Source organism: Patella vulgata, chromosome 2 (genome assembly GCF_932274485.2).
Source record: "Patella vulgata chromosome 2, xgPatVulg1.2, whole genome shotgun sequence".
NCBI lineage: Eukaryota > Metazoa > Mollusca > Gastropoda > Patellidae > Patella > Patella vulgata.
In genome coordinates this window covers 1048904-1074493 of record NC_065880.2, presented here as the reverse complement: position 1 = coordinate 1074493, position 25590 = coordinate 1048904, and the positions used below count along the sequence as shown (strand labels likewise).

General features: G+C 41.0%; 2 protein-coding genes across 2 annotated transcripts in view; both read right to left on the bottom strand.

Moving 5' to 3' along the window:
- Positions 1 to 23389, bottom strand: part of LOC130010858 (myb-like protein X) — a 45378-nt gene extending 21989 nt beyond the window's left edge. Inside the window, exons 1-3 of the mRNA XM_056099009.1 lie at positions 22421 to 23389; positions 20532 to 20648; positions 16131 to 16244 (exon numbers count right to left, since the gene is read on the bottom strand). Coding sequence (XP_055954984.1) covers positions 16131 to 16244; positions 20532 to 20648; positions 22421 to 23150 — 961 coding nt within the window. The 5' untranslated portion in view covers positions 23151 to 23389. The remainder of the gene's footprint in view (positions 1 to 16130; positions 16245 to 20531; positions 20649 to 22420) is intronic.
- LOC126811613 (protein Daple) overlaps positions 1 to 25590 on the bottom strand; it is a 238481-nt gene that overhangs the window by 159753 nt on the left and 53138 nt on the right. The window lies entirely within an intron of this gene.

Below are 25590 nucleotides of genomic sequence, written 5' to 3'. Positions count from 1 at the left end.
TCGAGTTTCGTAATCGCTCTGCTGTTTCTTCTCGTGGTCGGTCATTTCCTTGTTGTTGGGATCCAAGCGGACGGGTTGATTGGCCAAATGATTGTAGATGGGAGCCAGATTCCACAAATCATCCAGTCTAGTGTTCAGGACATCCAGGATATGTTTGAGCGACTCGTAGTTGTCACTCTTGATGTGTGTTTCCATTTCGATCGATCCCTTGGCCTCTTCGCCCTGGACACCCTTGAAACAATACGAGGGATCGATGCTGTGGTGTTCCCGGCATACCTTTACTTCGGGTTCTTCGCTCGAGGGCGACCAAGAATGAACGCGTAAGCCGATCGTATTGTGTCGGTGATCGATGTTGTTCCATTGGTCAGGTAACGTGATCATGGACAGTCCCACTTCCCATTCCCGATGATCGACGAGAAGGGGCGGATCCAGGTGTGTTTGATACGTGGACACGGTGTTGTCGGGATACCACGACATGGAACTGTCACTAGGGAGCGTGAGGTAAAAGGGTCGATCGTTGTTCATTGTGTTTGGTTTTCAAGGTCGGAGAAGGTAACAGGTAACCCAGGGTACTGGAGAGCAAGGCCGTCCACAACGTGGTCTGTGATCCGTCGGGTTTGAAAGCCAATTGGGACAAGGAAACACCTGCCACGACGTACACTAAAATCACTTGACAGAAAAAGACGATTTCCGCTTGGGGCACACGTTTTCCCAAGAGTGACCAATTGTGGGATGTCGCGGATGTGGACGTGGTTTCGTCTTGCATGTTGACTGAAGTGAGCGTCTCTCACTCCTATTTATACGTTTTGGAGACTGGCCCTGTCGATCCACGAATTAAAACTCGCCGGATAACCCAACCATTTCACCAACACTTTGTCTTTTTTTCTTTCGAGTACTCTTTCGATGGGAAAGATCTCGTCGTCGTTGACTTGAACCGCTTGCAATTCTTCGGGATAGAAGGTGCCTTGTATGGGTTCGCCTCTTTCGTCCAACAGCTTGTAACCGGGACCAACGTTGGGTGCGACGTTAAACGTTTCCAGAGTCCAGTTCGGCCAGTAACCTTTGTCGAAGGCACCGTGTTTCGGTAAAGCCAAACGTACGGTCGTACCGACGTCCATGGCTCTCTTTTTCTTTTTGCGGGGGCGTGGAGGTGTTGTCAACATCCATTCGTGTTCAGGACGAACGTCTTGGGGTGCCATACCGATGGTCCGATGTCGTCTGGCGTTGTAAGCCCGAACCAATTCATCTAGCACGTCAATGTACCGTTGTGTTTGTCGATGAGTAAAGTATCGCCACATGCGCTCTTTCAGTGTCCGCTGAAATCGTTCCACCACACTGGCCTTGGTTTCGACGTTGTGTGTCACGAAAAAATGAATTTTTTTCTTTTTCAGGTAAGCTTGCATTTTTCGATTGAGGAATTCGGTGCCTTTGTCCGTCTGAAGTCGCTGGGGTTGTCGACTTTGAAAGATGCGACGAAAGGCGTCCACCAAACTATCTCCCGTCTTGTTTTTGAGGGGCAACACCCAAGCGTACTTGGAAAACACGTCGATGACACACAGCAAGTACCTGTATCCCTCATTCTGTTTGGCCAAGGCCGACATATCGCTCAAATCGGCTTGCCACTGATGATCTATGCCGGCCACCACGGTGGGAGTCCGAGAAAATTTCTTTTTCAGTGGTTTGTGCAAGGTGTACGGCCTTTGTTGTTTCAACCATGTTTTGACTTTGTCCAAGGGCACACCGGTAGCTTTGTGGAGACCCAGGGCTCCACCAAAAGCGGCCGGGTGTTTCGGGTCGTAATAGACTTTCTTCAGCTTTCGTTCCATGTTTCTGTCGGTTTCCATGTGATCAGGCTATTTATAGTTTTTGCAAGGGGAGCCATCGGGCTCGCTTGGTAGATGTAGATCTGACTCGCCCAGTAGGTGTACTCGTAGTCGGGGTATCGGTACTTGAGATTTTCTTCTTTCTCGGGCGTCGCGGCGGAACGGGAGTCCGTGTGGGTGGCGTGGACAACACGTTCCATCGTTCTTGATTGCCAATGGCTTCGCGCGGTACGTTCGTGACTTTCAAACTTTGCATCAGGCCAAACCATCCCAGTGGAGCCTGAGTATTCTTTCGCCGACGAACCAAATCATTCACGATGTCGATGGCATTGGTGCCGGGTACGGGTACGCCATTCCGAACCAATTCCAAGTTCTCGTTCCACGACCAAGGTGTTTTCTCCTTCAGGTGTTTCAACAAAAGGCGAGCTCGATGTTGAAAGACCCGGGGGACCGACTCCAGGATGGGGGCCTCCGAGACCACGGTTGCTTCTTCTTCGTTTTGTTCTCGTCCGACAAGGGAATGACCTGCTTTCTTTTCCTTTGCATCGTTTGAAAACGTTGTAACAATTGTCCGTATCGTTGCATTTTATTTTCGTCGGTTAGTGTGGGATCGTTTAGCACGTGTTGCATGTCTTGGTAAACATTTTCGACGACCTGTTCCAGTGGATCTCGATCGTATGCGGGTTCCACTTGTCTGACTTCGATGGGTTTGACGTCGGTGGGACCGTCGAAGGGCACCAGTTTCATTTTCTTGGCGAATTTCATCTTTCGGAAAGGACCGGGCCAACCGCTTGAAAAATCCCCCTTTTTGTTGCTTCAGAAGTCGCCGACGGGTCTTCCAAGGTGTTTTAGACGTGCCCAAACGTCGTAACAAGGGGGCGTCCTTTTTCAAACGTTTGACCACGTTCTTGGTCACAGGAACGTTGCCGCGAATCAGGTTTCCAATACACTCACACACACCGTCGACGATGGGTTGAGCCTCGAGCAGAAGTGGTCGGTCTTTGGGTGCAGTGTTCAACAGGTACCGCAGTGTGTCCATGACTGAGCTCGGGGCCGTTCACCGGTTCCCTTTTTATACCTTTTCCCTTATCCCCCAAATAATCTAGATAACTCGGCGGCCATAGCGTTCGCTCTTTCGCTCCTTCTTATGAAGGGATGTTTACCACCTTGTTGTCCTCCCAATAGTTTAGATACCAAAGGGGCTAAAGCTGGGAGGGCCATAGCGAGCAATGCACCGATGGCACCACCTTGTTGATTGAGAAGTCGCTGTTTGACGACGGGTGATGTTCGTGGATTAGTCAATTTGCGAAGCAATGCTTGATATTGTTTCAACTCCTCGGGACTCAGACCCCTTCCGCGCTGAACGTTCCGTCGAACGAATTTATTTCGTTTCTTGTTTCTTTCCTCTTGCAGTCTTTCCTTCCATCGCAGCAAGATACGAATCAACACACCCCCGAAGAACCCACGTCCTCCAGGTTTCATGATCAGAGAGAGTTTTTCGGCCGTCGGCATGTTTCTCTCGGTCAGTTGGCTCAACACTTGTCGATTTCGTTCCACCCATTTCTTGTGCTGGGCATGCAGTGGTTGAATGTTACCATTCAACAAATGGTTGGCCGCCAACTTGAACCACTGCAACAATCCAAGACGTGCCCTACCCGTATTCTTGACCAACTGTCCATAAGCCATATCGGGAGTCAGATGTTGTAACTTGCGAATAAAGGACTTCAATCCTTTCATAGAACTCTTCTTTTCTCTTCGGGGTCGACGAATGATCGGCGAGGGAGACCGAGAAGGGGATCTTGTGTGGCGTGGAGGTGTGACCGGTAAGGTGAGACGTGGTGGCGTGGCCGGTAAGGGAGACATGGGGCTCCCAGGTGGTGTCAACGAGGGCAGCCATTGTGTTGTGGGTGCCCTCATTCTCGGACGAGTCTGCCTTCGTACCGTGGGATCACGAAGGTCCGGTGCCAGGGTCGGGAACGTCGCTCTGGGAAGGGTCGGAGGCGGATGTTTCCGCTGCGTATTCTTCGTACGAGCCATCGTGACTAACAGAATCAAGTCGAGTGACAGGTCCCCCTTTTATACCTTTTGAACGTAGGCGATGGGTGGTTCCTCTTGGGGTAAAATGTTGGATCTCAAACGCAAAGCTTCGGGCGTATCGGGTTTCAAATCAATGAGTAAGTAACTGCGAGGGGTACTCGTCGCATCGGCATAAGCTTCTTGCATATACTTGGAGTGGGAGGGGTACATCTGACGGGCCAACACGCCAATTTGTGAGGCGTCTCGGGGATTCTTGAACAAGACCAAGTAATGGGCATTCAGGCTGATGGTACGCTGTTGCTTGTCGAACAAGTTTTGCACAATGTAAATGACACTCGTGTCGTGGTGATGACTCTTTTTCGTGAACCACTTTTGCAATATCTCCGTGTCTTCTCCCATCAAATCGTCCACGACCAAGACTTGTGGACCCTTGACTTGCTCCATCACGTCGTCAATGTCTGTCAAACCTTTGACGTAAGTGTAAGGAAAGCGATCGTAACTCTCTTGCCATTCCCCATAGGCCCACACGATGCGCTGGGGAGGGATGTCGAACAGGGACGCTTGGAGAAATTTCTGTACAAAGACCGTCTTTCCAACACCCGTTGGACCGCTGACTAACATGGTAAAGGGGTGTTTGAACGCCACATCCATCTTGCACTGTTTCCCCCCTACCCTTTTCCCCTGCCTTTTATACCTTCGCGCCCACCACAGAACAACAGACATGGAGTGAAACAAGAACAGAATTTATTTTACAAAAAATACAAACATAGCATGGCATTCAATACAAATACAAAAAACATGGCCTATAGTACAAAGGAAAAGAAAAAATGTTAGTTATCACGTTGTCTCTTCAGGATCTCTTGTCGCAGCCAGGGTACGTTTCGCAGGACGCGAGGAATCCAATACACATGTCCCAAAAACTTCTGCATCGTATCGTGTGGGTGCCAGTCTTCCAATTCGGCAAACGTGACGACGACGGGTACCCATTCGCTCATATCGAAACAGGGGGGATAGGACAAGACTTCGGTCATATCTCTCGGACCCGCATATTGGATAAGTGCTCGGGAAAAACTGTCTGCTTCCTTCTCCGCCAACAAGAGAACGGTCGGCTTCGGGGTTTCACTGGTTTCACTGGTTTCACTGGTAGTCGGGGAAATAACTGGTGGACTGGAAAGCTTCGTCGGCTGTTTTCTTTTTCTCTTTGTAGCGTCTGTAGAGTTCGAACGCTTCTCCACACCAGTACCAGTATCGCTGACTGCGGGTGTTGTCTCTGGGCACATCGATGTTGTTGTCGAACATGCGACTGGCGACGGCTTCGAAGTTGTTTTCTGTTTGGATTTCTTCTTGGCACTCGAGCAGGCCGTGGCCGAGCTGTCCACAGTTGAGGCACTTGTGATTGTCGTCGGTGGGTCTCTTGACTCCGTAACACTTTCGTTTGACAGTGTCTTTTCTTTCTTCGTCACTCTTCGCTTTTTGGGCTTCGGTTCGTTTTCCACACTGGGGTGCCCAGTGTCCTGGTTCTCCACAGAGGTAACAACTTCCATAGGAGCCATAAGCTGGTCTGTCTTGTCTTGGTTTTCGTTGCTGTTGTTGGGAACGAGTAGGGCAGTCTCTATACCAGTGTCCGACATTGTTACAAGAGAAACAAGCTTGACTAGCCATCGAGAGCAGAATGAAATTTGATTCTGACACTTCGCTTCTTATAGTCTTGGCCGTGACGTCACTCTCTTTTGATTGGTTCTTTCTTTTTCTTCGTTTCTATTGGTTCGTTTCTAGTCTATGATTTCCAGGCTTTCCACGTACTTTTGCACTTCTTCCCAATCGATGACGGCTTCACTCACGTGACAGGCCTCCAACAACGTCACCAGGTCGGCTCGATTACCGTGTTTTTGTCGCCACTGATTAAAGACGGTGAAAATCTGCATGTGCGCGTTGTTAGGATGACTCATCTTGGCTTGACTGATCCGCGCTTCTCTGATTCCTAGATGTCTGCCAATACATTCCCAACCTTCTCCCAGCTTGCCGGACATGACGTTGATATCCATTTGATCCAGGGACCATCGTTTCTTTTACTTCGGTAACTCGTCTATCCACCGTCGTATGGGATTCTCTTCGTCTTTGGGTTCGAGAAACTCGTCTTTGCGTTTGATCAACCCCGTCTTAAATCCCGGAACCACACGCCAAAACTTTTTCAAGGCTTCGTCGACGTCTTCTCGCCAGTAAGTAACAGTTGCAGACCCGAAAGTTGAGCCATCGTCGTCTTAGTTTCTCGATCAAATCTGTATTTTCCGCCGGTTCGTCATCTTCCCTGTTTGGTCGCCATCGCCCTGACACACGAAAGTCAGTATCCATAGGGGTAAGTGTTGATCGGTTGGCCATCGTCGTTAAATTGAACAAAACGTTTGTCGTACACGATTTTATATCTTTTGTTCTCGGGGCGTGTCCAGAGACGTCGGTCACGTGATCTGAAAATCTTGAACGGATTGGCGATGACAAGCGGTTCGTTTTGATTGACGTGCCGTACATTCTCTTTCATGATGTTGTAATTGAGTTGTTGGGAGGCACGATAATTCAGGGTGAATCCCCGGACTTTGCAGACAGTTTTTCCATCACTTTGCCTGTACGCGTAATTCTTTGGCCCTCCGCTGACAAATTCCTTAATGGTAACATTCTCGGGCAACTCGTTCTTCCATTGACCCAAACTCGAACCTTCCGGGGGATTCCATGAGGTGGAGTGGTATTGGTAGATGACGCTGTCCGTGTCAAAATAACAAACACGTTCTCCCAACTTTTCCAAGACGGAATAGAGTTTCAAGCGGGCCTGGGCGGTGACAAAGGCCGCGATCACTACGTTGGTGATGGGACAGGGTGCGACGTGTTCATCTTTTTTCAGTGTTTCCACCAATACCATATTGTCGTTGACCAACTGGACATCTCGCACGGTCTGGGTCACGTCCAACATTTTCTCGAAATAGTCGCTGGGCTCCGTGATGTATTCGGTCTTGGGAAAGTTGTCTCTCTGTCCGAATTTCCCCCACGCTGTGTTCAATTGGAGCTTACTAAACGCCCGCATACCTTTGTTGGGTTTTATGGAGGCGGGATCCAGGCGAATACCTTCGGTGTCGTACACGTCGTTCACGAAGCGGGTCTTATCTTCTTCGGTGTGACAAGTGTCGGGATAACCGCTACTTTCCATCTTCTTCTTTAGGTAGTGATTGATGTACCCAGTAAATAAACCTCCTGTTTTGGCCTCGGGATCGTAGGTGCTGAATTCATTCCAGTGCCAGACTTCGTACACTTTCAATACTTGGTATCCCAGGGCCACCGCTTTCTTCAGTTCTAGGGTGACAAACGTACCCACCCAGGCTCGCTGTTCATCGGTGTGATCACAAGGTTGGTATTCGGCAATCTCTCCTTGTTGCATGTGTTCGTCGACGCAGCTTCGACACAGGGCAAACACCAATTTCTGTTTGCGTCGAAAAGGAAGCACCGGGTGGTACAGGCCACGAGGCGGCAAAACCGAACACTGGATCAACCCTTCGTACTGCTGCCACTGGTCTTGATCGGGCTGTGTGACGATCGTGGGTTCCTTGATGGGAAACGTACCGTACTTGCAAATGTAGGGGTAGAGAGACACCACGTCGATGTAGCGCATGTCCTCGGCCGACTCGTTGACCATCAGTTGAATGGCATTGGTTCTCCCGCCGAAGAAAGCGTTACGGGGCAACAAAGGTTCGGGGGCCGGCCATTGCTGATCTTCCAATCCGCTCAGAAATTCGTTCATCTCGGGATCTTGGCGTCGTTCTTCCTCCATCCCACACTCCCACATGACACGGATGGTCTGCATACCGTACTGTTCCTGGAGTCGACGGTGACGTTCTTGGGTCTTCTGGTACAAGTCTCTCATACTACGAGAGGGGTCGTAGGGATGTTTGTGTTGAACGTCTTGGACGGGGCCCGGAAAACATTTGGGACAACCGTGAAAGGCACACCCGTGAAATTCGTACACTGTACCGGTGGTCGTGTCCATACCATCCAAACTGTAAGGGCCGACTCGGCATTCACTACCGTTGCGGGCGTGTCGAATGTTGGGTAGTGGGGTCTGGTTTCGGAAAGCGGTCATGGTCTGTCGATGTTGTTCCCATTCCAACCATCGAAGGGCTTTGTTGGACTGTTGTCGAGGCTGGAAGCGATGCCAGTCTTTACCCGGTTTCGGTTCTTGCATCAGGGCTCGAGGAATGACGACGAGGGTGTCTTTCTTCAGGTAGTGTGTGCGTAGTACGCGACTGCAGGCAGAGGCCAGGGTCAGGCTTTTTTCGAAGGGATCGATGCCCGTGTCCATGAGAAATATCTCGCGAAATACACCACAACATCGGCGCAAGACATCTACATCGCTACGGCAGTAAGCCAAAATTTCCTGACGAAAATCAAAGACGTCGTGACTGTGTTGTTCGTACCACTTGTGAAACTTCTCTCGTTCCGATACACTCATACCATCTGGATCGTAATCGGTGTCGGGAGGATAGGCGCCCACGTAATCTTCATTCTCCGGTCTGTTAAAGTGGTGAGGGAAGTAACCTTTCTTGAGTTCTTGCAGGCCAAAAGTCTTGGGCATGTCCCGTAAAGCCATCGGTAAAAAGTTGAGGGAATCGATGAATTTTACCGTACCGACAGTGATCGTCATCGCTTTACCCCCGTTCATAATCACTTCGGGTTGCGCCACGGAATGTTTGTGCAGCGTCTGTAAAATCAGCAGTCCGTCGTAACCTTTGAAATTGTGCGCCACGGCGATCACGGGACTCGATTCGTGACTGTCATGTTTCCGACCATCTACCACCGTACCGTGAGCAGCGAGTTGCAAAAACCATTTTCCCACATCATCCAGCGTGTCTTGACCTTTAAAAACAATTTCCCGTTGGTGATTCCAGTACATGTCGCAGTTCTCGCAGGGTTCTTGATTATCGAGGCAAAAGTGACAACAGGTTTGCAGGACACATAAGTTGGGTATGTGCTCACCGGAATCTTGCTGGCATTCAAAGTCAAAGAAGACAAAGCGGGTCAGCGTTGCTTTCTGCTGTTTGTCGATTTGGGTCTTTCTGTCTTCATTCATGTCGATGGGTGATTTCAGCGGTTGAATGTAACAAAACTGTTTTGCGGCCGTGTGCCACTCTCGGCAGATGGAGCACTGGTATTCTCCGCATCGATGTTCTTCTAAATTTCGCTTGGCTTTGATGACGTCCCACTCCTTTTGACATTTTTCACATTTCTTCCACCGATGACATACACTACAGCTGGCTCTGGAACGGGTAGCGAGATGGTTGTCGAAACACTGCCGGCTCATAAATACACGATGACATCGGTAACACGTCTTTGTGTTGGGATCGGGTGGACAGGCTGGACCAACTTTCTTACAACGAATGTTTCTCGGCACTATGGTATCCCACCTGACAGGTCTCACAAAAATACGACCTTTCCACAAAGGCGGGCATGGAGGTAATGACGTCATAATGTCTGCTGTGTAAATACAGGTTCAGATGTTTTGGTGTTCCGTTGACGTGTTTTGTTCCGCGATAGATCGCCTTACCAAAGATGACTTGAGAGAAAACGTTGAGTTGGTATCCTTGTTGACCCAAATACTTGGCATACAGTTCCCACGTTTCCATCCCCGTGCAAGCTTCCCTGGTTCCACCCACGGCCTCGATGAGAGCTTCCGTTTTCTTCGTCTGCCACGATTGGGGTCCTGCCCTCCTCTGTAATCTGTTCCTTTCTCTTTCCCATTCAGGTGTGTCCTGTTTGTTGGCATAGTGACGAGCGACGACAATAGCTCGCTGAAAACATAATTCGTCGGCATTCTTGATGGTGACGAGGCATTTCTTTTTCTTCAAATACTCGTCGAAATTAGCACTGTGTCTCTTCTTCACGTTTGTTCCGCTACCTCTGCCATCCGGAAGAGACACGTGACATATATTCATAGACATGCGCTGATCCAGTCGAAATTCTTCATTACTCTGTAATACGGCAGCCACTTTCTGTAAAAGGTCTTCGGCTTTTAACAACCGATGCTCACGAAACAGTAACCAGATAGGTGATTTGAGTCCTGGGTGACTGATGGCGATTCTAACGTAGTCACTTTCTCTAGCGTCCAAGGTTCGACGAATTTCCTCAATGATGGCCTCAAAGGTGTCGTGTAATTGCTGTGGTACATATATGGCCGGAACGTGGGACCAATCCTCCAAAAAGTCTATGTCCACACATAACGATTCGGTTCGGAACAATCTACTGTATCTTCTATCGACAGGTCGTAATGAAAAACTCATCTTGCGCGGCTCGATGATAGCGTGAAAGTGTTCAAACCTATCGCGTCTCTCCCTTTTATCCCCCATATGCCGTGACGTCATCAAACGTTCGATATCGTACACCCCCACGTGATATAACGTTGCACATGCGTTGTATAACGTTACATCACGTCTATTTTTAGCCTCCAACGTACAATCTACGATGTATAACGTTGCATCACGTTATGCTAAGCGCTGTGACGTCACTCCATGCATGGACTCGTCTGTGACGTCATACCCTCAAATGGATTCGTCCTATGACGTCACTCCACGAATGGACTCGTCCGTCAAATGGATTCGTCCTTACGGTAATAAAACGACGGACCATCCCTCTCTCAGTATCAGAATGGCTGACGGCGATCCCATCATTCGCCTCGAGGAAAACCTCAACGTAGATACGCTCTTGTATCTCAGAGGGAATACTCTTGCCGTGATTACCCCTGACGATATCTTTGTCTTACCTGACGAGGTATTAAAAACACCTCCCAGGAAAAGACCCCCTCCCGAATTAGTGGAGACCATCAGACGCAACCGACATAAAGTGCGTCGCACCCTCACGTTCTAGTGAGGCCAACGGCCCTTTTCAGGGCCAACTTAATCAATGCAAAAGAGTAGTCTCCCCTTACCCCTCCTCTCCCCTTCTTCTTCTTCTTCTTCTCCCTTCTGCTCTCTCTCTCTCTCTCTCTCTCTCTCTCTTCCCGCGCGCGCGCCCTCTCTTTCTCAAACTAGGTCACTGCACGTGCAAGGGGTCACTCAGTGCAAGGTCATGACGAACTAGGTCACGGGGTCATTCAGTGCAAGGTCACGCACGTGCAAGGTCAAAGTCACGTGCACGCACATTCACGCACATGCACGCGCATCCGTGCGCGCATGCGCAGCACGTGCGTCCCTGAACAGGCTCCATAACTACTATTACCAAAGAACACAGGGCTGGATTAACCATTAAAGATACCTTCCCTGTACAAACTGTGTGATTTGATGATATATTTGGACTAAAAATATATTCAAACTAATTAATCTATTATAATTGTGCTTTAAATCCTTCTCAAAACATTGTATTCGCGAGAAAATACCCCAAGATTTAAAAATCTATTAAAATGTGTCACGTAACTTGACTGACACGGTACTGTGGCATAGCTACCCTTATGAAAAAGTTCTATAGAAAAAGTACAGGTTTCTATAGAAGTTTGTGGGATTCTAAAGAATGCTGCAGGAAAACGAAATTATTCTGTATTTTTTTTTTTTACATGACTATAGATTCAAAAACATGTACTATAGTTTTGTGTAGGATTGGTAGATGAATATTTTCCAAGTGTAATTTCCTATAGAATTCTATACAATACTGTAAGAAACTATTGGAAAAAAAATAAACCTACAGATTCATTGGTGCTGCTATAGTTTTCTATAGAACTAACTTGTATCCTCCAGTCAGTTGAGTAATCCTTCAGTTTTCTATAGCCTTTGTGCTAAAAACTATAGTTTGCTATAGAACCAACTTGCATTCTCATGTCAGCTGTGATTCCTATAGATTTGGTGGTAAAAACTATAGTTTTCTATAGAACTAACTTATTGTCTCAAGTCAGTAGTATATTCCTATAGTTGTCGATGACATTCTGTTGAAAACTAAGAATTTATATGTATATTGTCATTTTAACAAATAGCCTACTATAGTTTCCTACATAATATTGTAGAAACAATGTTCTATACTACAGATTTCATGAATTGGTGATGTCTTTTATTCATACTATAGTTTACAATAGAATTTAGTGATGCACTTGTGTGAATTATGTAAACTTTTCCAGCATATTAATTTTCCTGGATGCAGTTTTCCTTAATTTATTGTGATACCAAATGACAAACTAAAATAAGCTTACCACGAAAATTAAATATAAAGTATAAAATAGTGTATATAATATGAATGAAATAGTGATACATGTTGACACTCAAAGGAATTCCCCACCCCAACAAAAATATCAGATAATAAATTATTCTTCAGATAAGTCAATGAAATAAAGACAGTTTATTTGAACTGTTAGGTGATCCTGCTAGTTAGATTTTAATGACTATAGCAGATTCTGTACTCAGATTCTGTCAACCGTGCATACCAGAAAAATGGTTGCGGGTTTATGCTCTGCGTAACCAATTGGTTACATAAAATGGTTGCGCTGTTTTCATGTTTTATCCAGATTTAAATGGTGCTATTATTCATTTCCACTTGCAGTGAATGTATTTTTAAAGAAATAACTTGACTAACTTTATTCTTTTATATTTAATATTATATTTTGAGGTTAAGTGTTGATGACTTTAATCCCACGATGTCCTCATTTAAACAATAAAACATTAGAAAAAAAATTCCACTTCACTAAATCCCTATATTTTAATAATGAGGGGAATCGGTTCCAAAAATTACTAATGGATTTCCGTTTTTATATCATATCTGACCTTCAAAAACCAGGAATGGTAGCTACCACATTGTTTTCGGTCACTGAAGACTACATGCGTACTTCATATATTACACTTGTAAGTTGTCACTTGCAATTATTCATCCAAGCACGTAGCATGAGATAGCCTCACTCATAGGTAGCGACTGATTGACAAACAGTATTTATTATGAACCTCGGCACTCTATACACAAAGTCTCAAAAGGAAAAAGAATAGTTTGATGTCATGAAATAATATTAAAATAGACAGGACAGTAAAATCGTTTACATTATCGCTCGAGCGATGCCGGGGAGGGGGTCAAAGTTGACGACTACACACGGGTCATTGGTACTACAGCATGGCTATAGTGAAAACTGAAAGGAACATGTGTAGTAAATTCTTTGGAAATATAGCCGACATGTTAAATAGTCAAACTCATTTCTCCTTTTGTGTTTGAAAATCCAAAGGTACGCTTTCAAATTTTTATGGCATAACCAATCATTTAAAGAATTAGGGGCGGGAGGCATTTTTAAATCAACGTGCTTGCAACTGGTCAATAGCCTACGTACGTGGTGTCAAAATACTTGATCTGTCAAAGTACCGTAATATGGTAATGGAGAAATGAAATGCCAAGAATGAATGGAGTTTGTGCTATAATACAAATAATTTAGACCCGTGTCACAAAGTCATCCTGTATAAAAATTGATCCAATGTGAATAAATCTGTTAATGAAATTTGTTAACGTAACCGATATTTCAATTTGCGTAACCAGGTAATCGGTCGCGTGTTTTTGAGCTAGCGCAACCGCACGTAACCGATTGGTATCGTTCGCGTGAAATTTCGTGGCCTGAGAATCCATGACAGAAAAATAAGCTTATCAATTTAGAAGAAATCATGGGTCAACTATATTTATTCCCAAAATAAGATTTAATAAAAAAAAGTCTATAGAATTCTGTAGTACCCATTCCTACAGAAAACTATAGTGGCCCAATTTCCAAACTACAGAATACTACAGTATTCATTCCTATACATAACTGTAGAATTTCCTACAGAAATTGCAATAAAAAAAACCTAAGAAATACTACAGTATTTTCCTATAGAAATTTTGCCATAAATCTGTATGATGAGCGCTACAGAAACTGTAGAATATTTGGGGCCGTTATTTCCTACAGGCCCCCAAAATTCTGTAGAATACTATATAATTTTATCCTATAAAAAATGGGACACGCCCCCCAAAAAACTCTATAGATTTTCTATAGAATTCTACACTGGTATCCTGTAGGACTTTTTGCTAAGGGTAGTTTCATTTTGTTAGTATTTGTTTTATTTATAGTCTGTAGACGCCTAAATAGTCCAGACTAATAACAGCTATATTTAGATATAGGTTACTGTAGTTATCTATAGTGAGGGAAAGGATATTTGATAACTCTGTGAATAGTATGTTGACAGACTCTTTCTAAGTTATATAATAATATTGCTATCTGCCATATATTATGTTTAATTTTATAATTTAATAGAAGTCCATGTCTTGTTATTTAGCATACTATTAGTGCGTTTATATCCCTATCATATAATCTATTTTGTTGGAAATGTACCATAATACATTGTCTAATATGGAGGCAGACCACCATTAAATTTCACCATCTCGGTACATACGAATTGTAGTTCGTCTATTTATAGCAATTCTCTCTCTCTCTCTTTTCTCCCCTTTTGCATGCCCATTTTTGTTGATTTTTTGGTCTAGACTGGACGAAGAGGGTTTGAATTAACATTTTCTGCCAGGTTTTGGTAAATATTCATGATTTTGAGGCGGAAGGATAACAGGGTTATCAGGTTGGCTACGGCGATATGTACGGCAACTAGTTACATGTTTTTAGTATGCTTCTTGAAGTTTGTGTATCTCAAAATTTTGGTGGTCAACCTCATACAAAATTTAGTGCAAAGACATGACCATTTGTTCCTCTGTCTGTAGTGAAAAGCATTCAGCCCAACGAAAATTTGGGGAAAAGTTGGAGGTGGGCAAAGAGGCCAGAATTAACATTGAAGTCAATGGGGAAATTAATGGTGGTCTGCCTCCTATATGAAAACAACCTGACAGTTTATGAAAGGCCTAAATTTGATGATATGATCTCCAAATTGTCAGAAAATGTGATATATGGCATTTTGATAGTAAAAAAAGTGAAATGGTAAAATTTCAAAAATATTTGACAAATTTGGGAGGGGAAATTTTGATTTTAGTCAAAATTTTGTGATTTTCAGTGTTTATTTACTTTTCAAAATTAGTGGAAAATATTTTAATGTATGATTTTTACTTTTGCTGCATCATAAAGGTTAGACGCGAAGAAAGCATCATAATTTCACTCAATTTTGCCTAAAAATAATGATAAATTGTCTGAAATTCTTTAGATTACCCCCAATATTGCTGTCTATCATAGTGACGACGTCCAGTTCTTTATCTAAATCTTACATAATGACCTTCATTGGCATTTAGTTCTGCCCCATGCTAACGTTTAATATACACATTTAATTTCACGAATTTAGCTATTCAAGTTATCAATGGCTCTTGTCTAGGAGAGATTTCACGTCATTTTTGCAAAGTGATCAAGGACCATAACTCTGGTAGTAATTATCAAAATCGTTATAAATCGTATGACCTAAACATGACCTCAGTTTGATATTAACTTCAGTCTCTTGAGCGTCCACATGATTTGCCATAGTGATCAATGGCCATAACTCTGGCAGTAATTATCGGAAATTGTTGAAATAGTCTAAATTTGAAGTCAATCGGATATTTACCGCCTATAGCCTCAATACCCTAGCGTCCACCAGCAATTGTGAGCGAATGGACCAACGGACGGGGGAGACGACAATATACGACCACATTTGAATGTAGTATGTATGTAGTAAAAACTGAATACAACAGCCTTTTTAGTTAAATCATCCGAGAAGTCAGCAAGGGTTGACGCATATGTATTCTTTTGTAGGTAATGGGAGAATTTACAAGCCAGTGATTTCATTTTCTGCAAATCTAATGATAACTTCTGCCGTTAGATCATTTACAGGGTTCATGAAAGTGAAACAAGGGTCATAAGTGTAAGGCATTAACGGATATTAGTGAAATTCAAAACTCCTCTTCGTTTTACTAATTTAAATAAAGCATGTAAATTTAATATAGATCGGATGATAACTTAAGTCTTTAGAGCGTTCACAAGTTTCAACAAAGTGAAACACGTGCCATAACTCTAAGAGTTGTAAACAGAAATTGCCGAAATGCGATAGGCATCTTCGTTTTACAAATTGAAATACTACATGTAAATTTAATACAGATCGGATGATAACTTTAGTTGTTAGAGCTTTCACAGGGTTCAATAAAGCGACACACGAACGGACTGATGGACGGATGACAATACGACCACATTTTCATGTGGGTGTATTAAAATTATATACAAGAAAGGGGACTAGAAAGCCATTTTATGGTGATTGAATAAAAAGCACATTGTTCATCAGAAATTACCCTTTTGTGGTATATTCATTTCTGCCATGTCATCTCTGGCCTTGCGACCTTGTTTACTTGTCTTCTTGCTTGTCGCTTCCTGTGAGTACGCCATGATTATATGGTTATCTGAAACTGTACAAAGCAAACAAACATTTCGCTATATCTTCCAACATTTAACAAGAGATGAAAGGCAAAATCGATAGTTCTCGTCCCCTGGTTATCGAAATGCTTGACATTGAATTCTTAAAATCACAGGCAGGACTGGGGAGATGGTGGGGTATCTCTGAAATGGAAGGTGATGGGTATGACATTTCTGTTATGTTCTCAATGCTTCACATTAAATTCCAGAAAAATCAGATAAAAATTATGACCTCTACAAGCTAAAAACGCGATTTTTCGTACAATCAGGGGCCATAATTCAGGAAGTTGTGGTCCGATATGCGCGAATATCGAAAGGAACCGAGATCTTTGGGTTATAAACATTTCAAGTTCCTACAAAATCGGATAAAAATTGTGACCTCTATAGGGTCCACAACCTTGATATACCATATTTTTACACTATTTGAGAACAAACGGTGCCAATTTTGTCTGTCAATTTTGGGCTGATTTTCACGAAAATCGAATTCAGTCGTCCTTAGGGTGTAACGGTGATATCATAATAGGTTTTTTTAAATCGGATAAAAATTATGACCTCTATAGGGTCCACAAGCCAAAAACGCGATTTTTCGTACAATCAGGGGCCATAATTCAGGAAGTTACAGTCCGATATGCGCGAATATCGACAGGAAACGAGATCTTTGGGTTTTAAACTTACATTTCAAGTTTCAACAAAAGAAAGATAAAAATTGTGACCTCTATAGGGTCCACGACCTTGATATACCATATTTTTACGCTAGTTGAGAACGAATGGCGGCCATTTTGTCTGTCAATTTTTATCCGATTTTCGCGAAATTCGAACTCAGTCGTCCTTAGGGTGTAGCGGTGATATAATAATACAGTTTTTTAAATCGGATAAAAATTATGACTTCTATGGGGTCCACAAGCTAAAAACGCGATTTTTCGTACAATCAGGGGCCATAATTCAGGAAGTTATGGTCCGATATGCGCGAATATCGAGAGGAACCGAGATCTTTGGGTTATAAACTTACATTTCAAGTTTCAACAAAATCGGATAAATATTGTGACCTCTATAGGGTCCACAAGCTAAAAACATATTATTTCGTACACACAGGGGCCATAATCCATGAAGGTTTGATCCGATACATGCCAGTATCGAAAGCAGTCGAGATCTTTTGGAGATAAACCTATAGTTCAAGTTTTGTCAAAATCGGATAAGAATTGTGACCTGTAGAGTGTCCACAAACAATTGTGGACGGACGGACAGACGTCCGGACATCTGGACGGACAGGGGCGACGGCATAATACGTCCACATGAAAATGTGGGCGTATAAAAATTGTGACCTCTATAGGGTCCACAACCTTGATATACCATATTTTTACGCTATTTGAGAACGAACGGCGGCCATTTTGTCTGTCAATTTTGGGCCGATTTTCACAAAATTCGAACTCAGGCGTCCTTAGGGTGTAACGGTGATATAATAATACAGTTTTTTATATCGGATACAAATTATGACTTCCGTGGGCTCCACAAGATAAAAATGCGATTTTTTGTACAATTAGGGGCCATAATTCAGGAAGTTATGGTCCGATATGCGCGAATATCAAAAGGAACCGAGGTCTTTGGGTTATAAACTTACATTTCAAGTTTCAACAAAATCGGATAAAAATTGTGACCTCTATAGGGTCCACAACCTTGATATACCATATTTTTACACTATTTGAGAACAAACGGTGGCCATTTTGTCTGTCAATTTTGGGCTGATTTTCACGAAAATCGAATTCAGTCGTCCTTAGGGTGTAACGGTGATATCATAATAGGTTTTTTTAAATCGGATAAAAATTATGACCTCTATAGGGTCCACAAGCCAAAAACGTGATTTTTCGTACAATCAGGGGCCATAATTCAGGAAGTTACAGTCCGATATGCGCGAATATCGACAGGAAACGAGATCTTTGGGTTTTAAACTTACATTTCAAGTTTCAACAAAATCGGATAAAAATTGTGACCTCTATAGGGTCCACAACCTTGATATACCATATTTTTACGCTAGTTGAGAACGAATGGCGGCCATTTTGTCTGTCAATTTTTATCCGATTTTCGCGAAATTCGAACTCAGTCGTCCTTAGGGTGTAACGGTGATATAATAATACAGTTTTTTAAATCGGATAAAAATTATGACTTCTATAGGGTCCACAAGCTAAAAACGTGATTTTTCGTACAATCAGGGGCCATAATTCAGGAAGTTATGGTCCGATATGCGCGAATATCGAGAGGAACCGAGATCTTTGGGTTATAAACTTACATTTCAAGTTTCAACAAAATCGGATAAATATTGTGACCTCTATAGGGTCCACAAGCTAAAAACGTATTATTTCGTACACACAGGGGCCATAATCCATGAAGGTTCAATCCGATACATGCCAGTATCGAAAGCAGCCGAGATCTTTTGGAGATAAACCTATAGTTCAAGTTTTGTCAAAATCAGGGGCCATAATTCAGGAAGTTATGGTCCGATATGCGCGAATATCGAAAGGAACCGAGATCTTTGGGTTATAAACTTACATTTCAAGTTTCAACAAAATCGGATAAAAATTGTGACCTCTATAGGGTCCACAAGCTAAAACCGTGATTTTTCGTACAAACAGGGGCCATAATCAGGGCTGTCGGTAATTTTTCACAGTTGATTAGCAGCACTGCTAATCAAAAAGTCCAATTTCGCCAAATTTGATTAGCAAATTTAAAAATTGATTAGCAGTTTTTCAGTTTCAATGTAAAACACCTAAATAACAAGATATTACTTTAATTCATAATAAATATGATTAGATTCCATTCTGACTATTCTTAGATTTTTTAGCACTGCCACAGGTACTTGTGACAGTTTATGAATGTGATGTAGAAATTTAGTTAGGTCTTATGTCTGAAGCCAATTCTTGACAGTGACTTCCGAAGCCCCACTCATTTTAATTGTTATTTTTTTTTGTTACGTTAGAAATCTTCGTTAGAAAACAATTCCATCTGCTTTTTATCGTGTATTACTATTTTTCTTCAATCGGACACACCTCGATTAACTAGACACACACGATATAAACAATAATGTTTTACGGGAATTTTTACTTTGATTTATCATTTTACAATACGTTAACATGTATTTATTTTTTTATATTTTATTTACAATACGTGGGGGATACATTGGATTTATTTCTTTCAAAATGAATATGATATAATTACTTGATGTCTCGCAACGTGAGTGGTACTACTTGATTCCCTATTTCCGGTTTAATAGTCCCTATTCATAGAGTTATGTCCCTGTGTTATATAGTATTGTGTCTGGGTAGTTCGAGAAGAAAATGTCACACGGAGAATTCAGTTTTGTTTATAAAATTTTATTCAACATTTTATACACGTTGAAAGTGTTGAGTAAGCCTTCTAGTCTTCAAAATGTGGATTATTCTTGTGTCAATATCCAAAATGTCAGGCATATTGATGATTCGCAGTAACTGCGAATCAAAAACGTTAGATTTTAATTTTGGGTTAGCAACGGACAAAATATGTATCGCAAATTGCGCTGCGATACTGGTTGTCGGCAGCCCTGGCCATAATCCATGAAGTTTCGATCCGATACATGCCAATATCGAAAGCAGTCGAGAACTTTTGGGGATAAACCTATATTTCAAGTTTCGTCAAAATCGGACAAGAATTATGACCTGTAGAGAGTCCACAAACAAATTGTGGACGGACGGACAGGGGCGACGACAATATACGTCCACATGAAAATGTGGGCGTATAAAAAAACAAACCTAATATCGTCAAATAGCAGCACATTAGTATAATAACTGCAACAAATGTTCGATAATTTGATGAAAATTGAAATATTTACGCAGTTATCTCCCTTTACAACCGATAAATATTGTTACCGATGTAAAATAAAGTGATCTATATGTCTGCTCAGTTTGGATAAGTTGACTCTTCGCATCAATGAGATATTAAGTACTGAAATTGGTGGTAAAAAAAACAAACGAAACTACAGATTTTTTACCATTCTCAAGACCGGAAAAGCCATCTCAGCATTTCCATGGGTGGATCAATCACTCTAACATTTTATATACGTATGTTTAGGCACTAGGTAAGCCAATAGACAAAAATGGATGAAATCCCAAAATTGAGCCTTATCACTTCCTGTATGGTCTTATCGCGGACACATCCTTAATTATGACTTTTTTTCTGATTTGTCAATCCATGTACCCGAGTTAAAGGAATCACAGAGTTCTAATCACCAACATGCTACTATCTGTACTTACCAGATATATCAGGTTTAGCCGCTTCTTCAATATTGGTATTCGCTTTATTTTCAGTGTCTGTGTCTGTAATTCTGTCAGTTTGATCTGTCTGTACCATTGTATCATGTCTAGGGTCATCTTCAATATAAAATGATTCAATTACAAAATGAACTGTGGTAAGTTAGTAATTGACTACAAAAGGGTTTCATAATACCAGCGGAACTAGATTAAATACCAACGTTATTTAACAATTTATTAATCTGATTTCGCTTTCATTTGAACACTCAACAATTTGCAAAAAGGTATCTTCGACACTGCAGTATGTAGAACAGGTCAGAGTTAATTGTGATGTCAGTGGAAATGAAATATAATCATTACACAGTTTGAAGTATTGCAAATCTAATGGATAATAGGACATTAATAAGTAATGAGTAACTGAAAGATTACATTTCAAATATTATTATGTAATGGTCAACTATATTTCAATTCTTTTATTTGAATATTATATATCTGACAAAAGTCAAATATTATGTAATGGTCAACTATATCTCAATCTTTTTATGTCAAATTTGAATAATAACTTTATATATTTAATCCAGCAGATTAACAAAAATCACAAAATTTAAATCAGTTTTACGAATAAAAACGACGTTTTAGAATTTTGTTTTTATATTAAACTTCACCTAAAACATGTAAGTTTAAACAATTACAAACAAAAATGTTGTTTTTAAATTAAACTCCATCTAAGACATGTAAGTTTAAACAAGGTGGCTATTTGAACTGATATAGATTTTAATCAAAGATCAGTAATACTTAGTACTAATTGTATTCAATAGAAGTATGTCCTTTGTATTTCTTGTTCACTTACTAAATCCCATAGAAACAATTTAATTCTAGTTCACATATTCAAAAAAAAACCCATACCATTAGAGATAAAAGTTCACATATTCATTTTTTTCAGAATTAAAATCGTTACTCGACACAAACTAGGTCATTTCGGGGATATATTTCAATAATTCGCGTATAGAGGTCTTTAGCAGTGGGAGGAAACCGGAGATCGCATTTATTCATTTAGATGGTAATGACATCACAGCGACATCGTCACCTGTGAATATATACCAGACAATTTGTTCAATAGTGACATTATTCGAAGCATCGGTGAAAATTTGAGAAGAGGAAATTTTTCAAAGTCGTCTGGATTGATTGACACAGGTGTTTTATTTGATAATATTGAGTAGTATTTGGTAGTACCGGGTTATTATTTGCTTGTTTTGGGTAATAGGGGAGGGGGGGGATGGAACAGCCACAGACATCGGTTATAGCATTGGAAATACATGTCCTGCGATATAACTCACTATTTTCTAAAGAAATCAAGTAGGCTAATATGCTTATTTTGCACCACTATGTTGTAGCACATGTATGTGGTGATATTGGGGTGGTATTGGTAGTATTGGGTAAATCTTCCCACCTGTGAGGAGGTTATTCAAATTAAATATAATTTGTTTCACTAATTTAAATAATTCGCTCATCAATTTCAAACAGATTGGCTGATGAGTATTTTCGTCACCAGAGTAGTCTTAAGGTTCCACGAAGTGAAACAAGAGTCATAACTCTGGAAATAATTCATGGACATTGCTGAAATTCCATAGGCTTGTTCGTCTCACTAATTTGAATAATGCATATATATATGGCCTACATATTTTTGGCAGATTGGACAATAACTTTTCTCGTTAGCACCTAATCAATTAATCAATCAATTGCTTTATTGTAAAAAAAAGTATGGTTGTCTTTTAACTGAGTTTGTGGGTTTCAGAAATGAATGCACATCCTGCTTTGTGTATGACATCTATCACATGATATCTTGCTAGATATTATAATACATATGTAAGTGGTGATGATTTTAAACTTACCTTGTGTTGTGTTCGTGGTTTCCATGGTAGTTCCACTCTTTAAATGGTTAATAACAATGATGTAGGCCTTCTTGTTGTTTGTTTTATGTAATATATCCATTAGTGTATCCATTGTATTGATTGAGGCTTCTGATGAAACTATATCCTCTTTGTCTTTTTCATTCAAACAGCCATCTTGTAAAAGAAGATTACATAGCTTTACGAAATCTATGTTTCGAATATCTACCGTCTGTTTTAATTTTTCCACTTCAAAGATTTGTTGTTGTGAATCTGTCGCAGTCTTCAAATCTATCTCTTGTCCTGGTGGATCAGCATGAGTCACTTTGGCGATTTGTGGTTGTTGATCTGTCACAGAGTTGACATCTTTATCTTGATCCGATGGCTTCCACTTCTTGAGTTCTTCCCGCAATGCTTTACGCTCCTTTTCACTTTGGTCAAATTTCTTCTCCAGCTCAGTTTCTCTTTGGTCAAATTTCTTCTCCCGCGCCTTAAATTCCTTCTCTCGCTCCTTAAATGTCTCCTCATTTTCTTCTTTCAGCTGGAGTTGTTGTTTGAGTTCTTTTTCTTGTTCTTCTTGTTGTTTGAGTTCTCTTTCTTTCAGCTTGAGTTGTTGTTTAAAATCTCTTTCTTGCAGCTCAAGGTTTTGTTTAAGTTCCCGCTCTACTTTAGTTTTCTCTTCTTCTATCTTCTGGAGCTTGTCTTGGTATAACTTCTTAGCTTCCTCGAACATTGTATTTCTGTAGTGGTCGCCGTTATTGTTTCTTTTTGTTTCCAGCAAGAGTCTTAAAATACCATGAACATCATCAGGCTGAGGGTTTTCGTTGTTGATAAGAGAATGTCGATTATCACAGTAATCTTCCAGGAATTCTTTAAATTCTGGATTTGCATCTTTATAATATTCTGTAAATGACCTTTTTTGAAGTGCATCTTTTTTTGTAAAAATAATCACTCCATATCTTTTTAGGCACTCCCCAAATAAATCTGTGTATTGTTCTATGGTTTCCAAAACATGTCTATCAATCCTACCAATAGGTAACACAAACGAAAATATATGGGGTCCTGGTGCCAGACCATCTATACTTTTGGCAAGCTCCATTGCTACGTCTTGGTGTGAAATTTTGGTATCAGATAACCCCGGAGTATCAAGTATTTTGAAAAGATACTTTTCACCGTCTACCTCTCTGACATTATGTTTGCATGAGTTAAACCGTGTAACCGAGGCAGCGCTTGATTCAGATTTAAATCTAGTATCTTTTGATAAATCCAATATACTATTCCCCAGGGCACTTTTACCAACACCAGTTTTACCAATTAATATTACACGCACTTCCGCTTCTGAAATTGAGAGCAAATATCATAGGCGTGTTGAGGTCTCGGAAGTAGGGTAGGCAGACCAAACTCAGGGGGTAGGTGAGGGATGAAACTGTGGCACATATTAGATTTGATCTGACACTTGGTTGAGGGATTATGATTAAGGTCTGAAGATCTGAACATGGACATAGTAAACCCCAAGTACTTAACGACCTGGTTGGAACAAGGAAAGGGCAGCGGGAAAAGAGGGCACAATATTATCATTGGGGCAATGGGAATATGATAACATTGGTGTTGGCATTCGAAATTCGGGGACACTTTTTCGGAAGGAAGGGCACATAGCCACACACCCCTATACCCTGGTTAGAACTCTCATCGGATTCTAGTTTTATCACCCTTTTCGGCTTCTTTCGTTGTTTTATTTATGAGGGCATCTAGCATAAATACAAATAGTATGTTTATAAATTCATATTTTTTATCCACAGGAACTAATCAGTTCTTGTGGGCAATACAAATATGGTAATAAACTGTCAATTGCCTTCAATGGGTTTTAACGTCCTACTTTTCTCTACCGACTGGGTTAATGAAGACAGCTAGTAATTCGGCATTAACACAATAAATAACTGAATTCAACATATGGGGCCATCGCGGTATTAAAATAAAGGACTATATTAACATGTCGGTGTATTAAAATAAAGGACTGTATTAACACGTGGGTAAATTAAAATAAAGGACTATATTAACATGTGAGTTTATTAAAATAAAGGACTGTATTAACATGTGGGTGTATTAAAATAAAGGACTATATTAACACGTGGGTATATTAAAATAAAGGACCATATTAACATGTCGGTGTATTAAAATAAAGGACTATATTAACACGTGGGTGTATTAAATTAAAGGACTATATTAACATGTGAGTATATTAAAATAAAGGACTATATTAGCATGTGGGTGTATTAAAATAAAGGACTATATTAACAAGTGGGTGTAAAGGACTATATTAACATGTGGGTGTATTAAAATATGCATGTGTTAAGAAACAAATCCATTCATATTTATGAACATGTAGAATAATAGTACAGAATTTTAGTACAAATCCCACATAATGGGACTGAAGTATAATCTTTAAAATATTTATTTCAGGTATCTGTAATCCATCAGTCAGATTGGAAATACAAAACAAAGCTTCTAAACAAATGCTTTCTTAGAACAAATATTGAACTTACTGACAATTTCTAGGTTAGCTGGAAGTGAATCACTCATTCCGTCATTAACTGTAACTGTTAGAGTCACACAATTACACGAAAACACAGGATCTGACGTAACTTGTACACGTAATTCATCGTCTACAATGTAAAATATTAATCTATATATAGTAACAAGTATTTATCAATCACTCTAGTAACATTTGATTGTAGGACAGAAACAGATAAATTGTACCAAATAAACCGACAGATATCAATCCAATATATATATCGGTTGAACGTAAATCAAGAAATGTATATATATAGTATCTATTTCTTACAGCATTTTTTTTACTCGAATTATATTCATCGGTCTCAAAAAGTCTAGAAAACCAAATTGATAAGTTGGAAGTTCTTATACACAGTCAACAGTTTACATATAGCATCTAAAGTCAAATAATTAGTTATTTTTGCCTTTATTTATTCAAACAACCATTAAGAGCCCTGCAAAGAATTAGGGACACTTGTTTGACATTTCCATAGAAATAATAAATTAAGCACATATTCTGAGGCCCTCATTTTGATAATCTTTCCAAATACTTTAATCGTATACATACGTTCCGGATAGAGAGTGAAATATTGTTCAGCTTCTTCAGGATGCCAACTCGATTT